Below are 3170 nucleotides of genomic sequence, written 5' to 3' on the forward strand. Positions count from 1 at the left end.
GACTGGGGTTCAAAAAGACAAAAGCAGACATAGAAAAAGAAGGCAAGATACAAAAGGCAACTGTAAACCAGCTCCACAGGCGGCCCCGTCCAGGAAACACAGCCAGGCAGACAAGCTCAGAGCCAGCTCCCATGTCAGAGGATGAAGAGAGCACATCCAGTTAGTCACAGTCAGAGAAACAGGACTACACTGGAAAACAGGCTAAGCTCCAACATCTATAAACAAAGGTGTCAATGGCAGCTGGTATTTCTCTCCAGGATGGTGTTACAGCCAAACAGCAACAGACCGATTGAACTTACAAATTCTGCAGAGTGGGAGAATAGAGATAGAATGATGAAAAAGGGGTCCCTATGTCCTCCAGCAGTCTAAGCCTATAGCGGCATAACTATAGAGGTAGCTCAGTCCTACTTTCTCTCCTAAATTCCTGCCTGCTGACACAATAGAAAATAAAGTCTTATTGTTACTTTTATTACTTAGCTCTTTATTGAAATAAATAAGAGAGATGCGTTTGATCAAAATATTAGTGCAGATATTGTTTAAAATGAACCCTTAAAGGAAGGTTTTAGATTGAGATATTCACAAAAGCAACAGTATTACATTTTAGCTGCTAAGAACGACGTGATTATATCACTACACCCTTAAAGGGGGAGAAATTATGATCTAATGTTAACTTGGCCTACATTTACTTAGATAATAGTTTATACGCTTCTTATCTGGTCTATTTATAACATTTTATAAAAGATAAGATTTTCTTATCTGGTCTATTTATAAAATTTTATAAAAGATAAGATTACATTTGTAATAGTGATAATGATGCCTTTAAAATTTAGTTAATATTTAAATGCTAATTACTAACATACCTGCTTCTTATGGCTGACCAGACCTTGTCTTTAGGCACAAAAAGCATTAAAAACGTCTTTTTTTTTACCAAATAATTCCCTTGTATATTCATCCAAAACAAAAGGTTTGGAGTCAGCCTTCATTTAATAACAATCTTTATAACAAGCTTTAATAATCTTTCAGTTTAAGACGACAATTTCAGGTTGTTTTTAGACAGAGGGCAACTATGACTCTTATTGTTTTTAATGATCGGTAATCCAAAGAGTTGGCTTTCATTTTAGTGCTTAACTAAACTGAAATTCTTCCCTTTGCATGTGCCTGTGTGCTTGACCTTTGACCCATTTCTTTTAACTAAAGAAATATAGAAAGCGACCCTTTTCTTATATCTAAGAGCTGTCTGGGATTTCTCTAAAAGATATTCCATGGACATGTGTAGAGTGATGGGAATTCAGTCTGAGGAAAGGGAAGACAGCTGCAGGTTAAGATTGTGAAATGTCTGTCATGACCTACCAAGACCCTAACAAGCAGGTGTTGACACATTTTGCCAACTAGACGTCGGCCTCAGGGAACCTTTCTTTGTGTTTGGTTTTAAATGACCTGAGCTGTCATGTTTAAATTTATGTTGTCAAGCAAAGAAAGAAAAGGTTCTCCAAGGTCACTTATAATCAGAAAAGGGGAAACAATAACATTAATTGCATTGCATGTGCTATTCCATGCACTAATGTGCTTCTATACTATTTTTAAGTTAAACCTTCTAAGTTTATCAAATGGTACATAAATAGAAAATAAACTCAAATTCAAGGCATAAAGATTTCCTCTGTGAACAACGGTCTCTACAATGACCAACCCTCTGGGTAAGGATGCTTTTGTGTAAAAACTGAGTCTACTCTGTTTCTGTGTCTTTCATATAGATTAGAATACTTTATATTGTAGTCTACAGGGGAGTTTTTGGAAAGCAGCATTTCTGTGTGTACTTTTCTTTGGTTTAGATGTCTGATTGTTTTTTTTCTGAGCTAAGAGGAGCAGAAAACGCTGTTTACTTTCTGACGGAGCTGTCTTGTTTCTGTATTCCTCAGACCCCCATGAACCAGGCCTCTACTCGTTCGCACTGTGTTTTCACCATACATCTCTGCAGGCGTGAACCGGGCTCAGCCACTTTGCGGCGATCCAAACTCCATCTTGTGGACCTAGCTGGATCAGACCGAGTAAGCAAGACGGGCTTGGAAGGGCAGCTGCTCACCGAGGCCAAGTACATCAACCTGTCACTGCATTACCTGGAACAGGTATACACATAGTTTATAGGTATACACATATTTATGCAATGTTTTATCCTTTTTTGTTAACCACTTTTTTTCAAGATTTTGGAAATATTTTTCTTGCACTGGTAAAGGAAATAAAGAGGTTTTTTGCAGAGTAAATATTGGATTATAAATGTCAAATTGTCTTTTAGTTGTTTACATTAGACAGACATCTGGTAACTGTCTGATAGCACCTTTGATGCCATCATTATTCCCTATTGTGTCTCTTTTCAGAAATCAAATCCTAAATACACCATAAATGCTCCTCATTTTAACCCATTAAGTCTTAAGGGCTGGTTATACTCCCCCAGCAGTGTGTCGCAGTGAGCTTGTCGCAAGTGTGACGCAGACATTTTTGATTTATGCTCAATATGGAAGCATGGTCTGCTCTATGTTGTTCCACGCCACAACGCAAGAGAGACAATCACAAACTAGCTGTGGGTCTAGATAAAAGAGAAAAAAAGAGCGGGAATGAAGATGCAAAAAGGGTCCCAGCGTTCTCACGCACCTCGATCTTCTAGCTGGTCCATCTTCATGACTCGTTTTCCGAAATGGCGGTCATAGAAACAAAACAAGGTGGTAAGGTACCAAACAGGAAATACGCATAGTGTAGAGTGGATGTAGATTTGACCAATCAGAGGCCTCCTGTCTGCGACGGGACGTCCCTGCGTTCACTGCGATACCTACACAGACGATCTAGTTTCAAAGTATAAATCCGCCTTTAGACTTAGACAACTTTAATTGTCATTTTGTATACACAGGGTTTATACAAAACAAAATGTTGTTTTGTACACTTAAAATAATATTGCAACCACTTTTGGCATATACTGTATGTACTACCCTGCTATCATGAAACAATAGTGTTAAAGTAACTAAATATGATTAAGAAAATGCCAAAAACGGTTGCATTACTTTTTCAATGTACAGCTTTTCATGACATTTCCATTTCTTAATGTGGAATGTCAAAGGAATATGTTGCTCTCTGAGGTTATGTATTAGATGCATTTAGAGATGTTACATAACTGCAAAACA

At 37.7% G+C, this 3170-nt stretch overlaps 1 protein-coding gene across 1 annotated transcript in view; it reads left to right on the top strand.

The window, feature by feature from the left end:
* Positions 1-3170, top strand: part of kif6 (kinesin family member 6) — a 90004-nt gene that overhangs the window by 17599 nt on the left and 69235 nt on the right. Inside the window, exon 7 of the mRNA XM_015398029.1 lies at positions 1917-2123. Coding sequence (XP_015253515.1) covers positions 1917-2123 — 207 coding nt within the window. The remainder of the gene's footprint in view (positions 1-1916; positions 2124-3170) is intronic.

Source organism: Cyprinodon variegatus, unplaced genomic scaffold (assembly GCF_000732505.1).
Source record: "Cyprinodon variegatus isolate N-32 unplaced genomic scaffold, C_variegatus-1.0 Scaffold905, whole genome shotgun sequence".
NCBI classification, from domain to species: domain Eukaryota; kingdom Metazoa; phylum Chordata; class Actinopteri; order Cyprinodontiformes; family Cyprinodontidae; genus Cyprinodon; species Cyprinodon variegatus.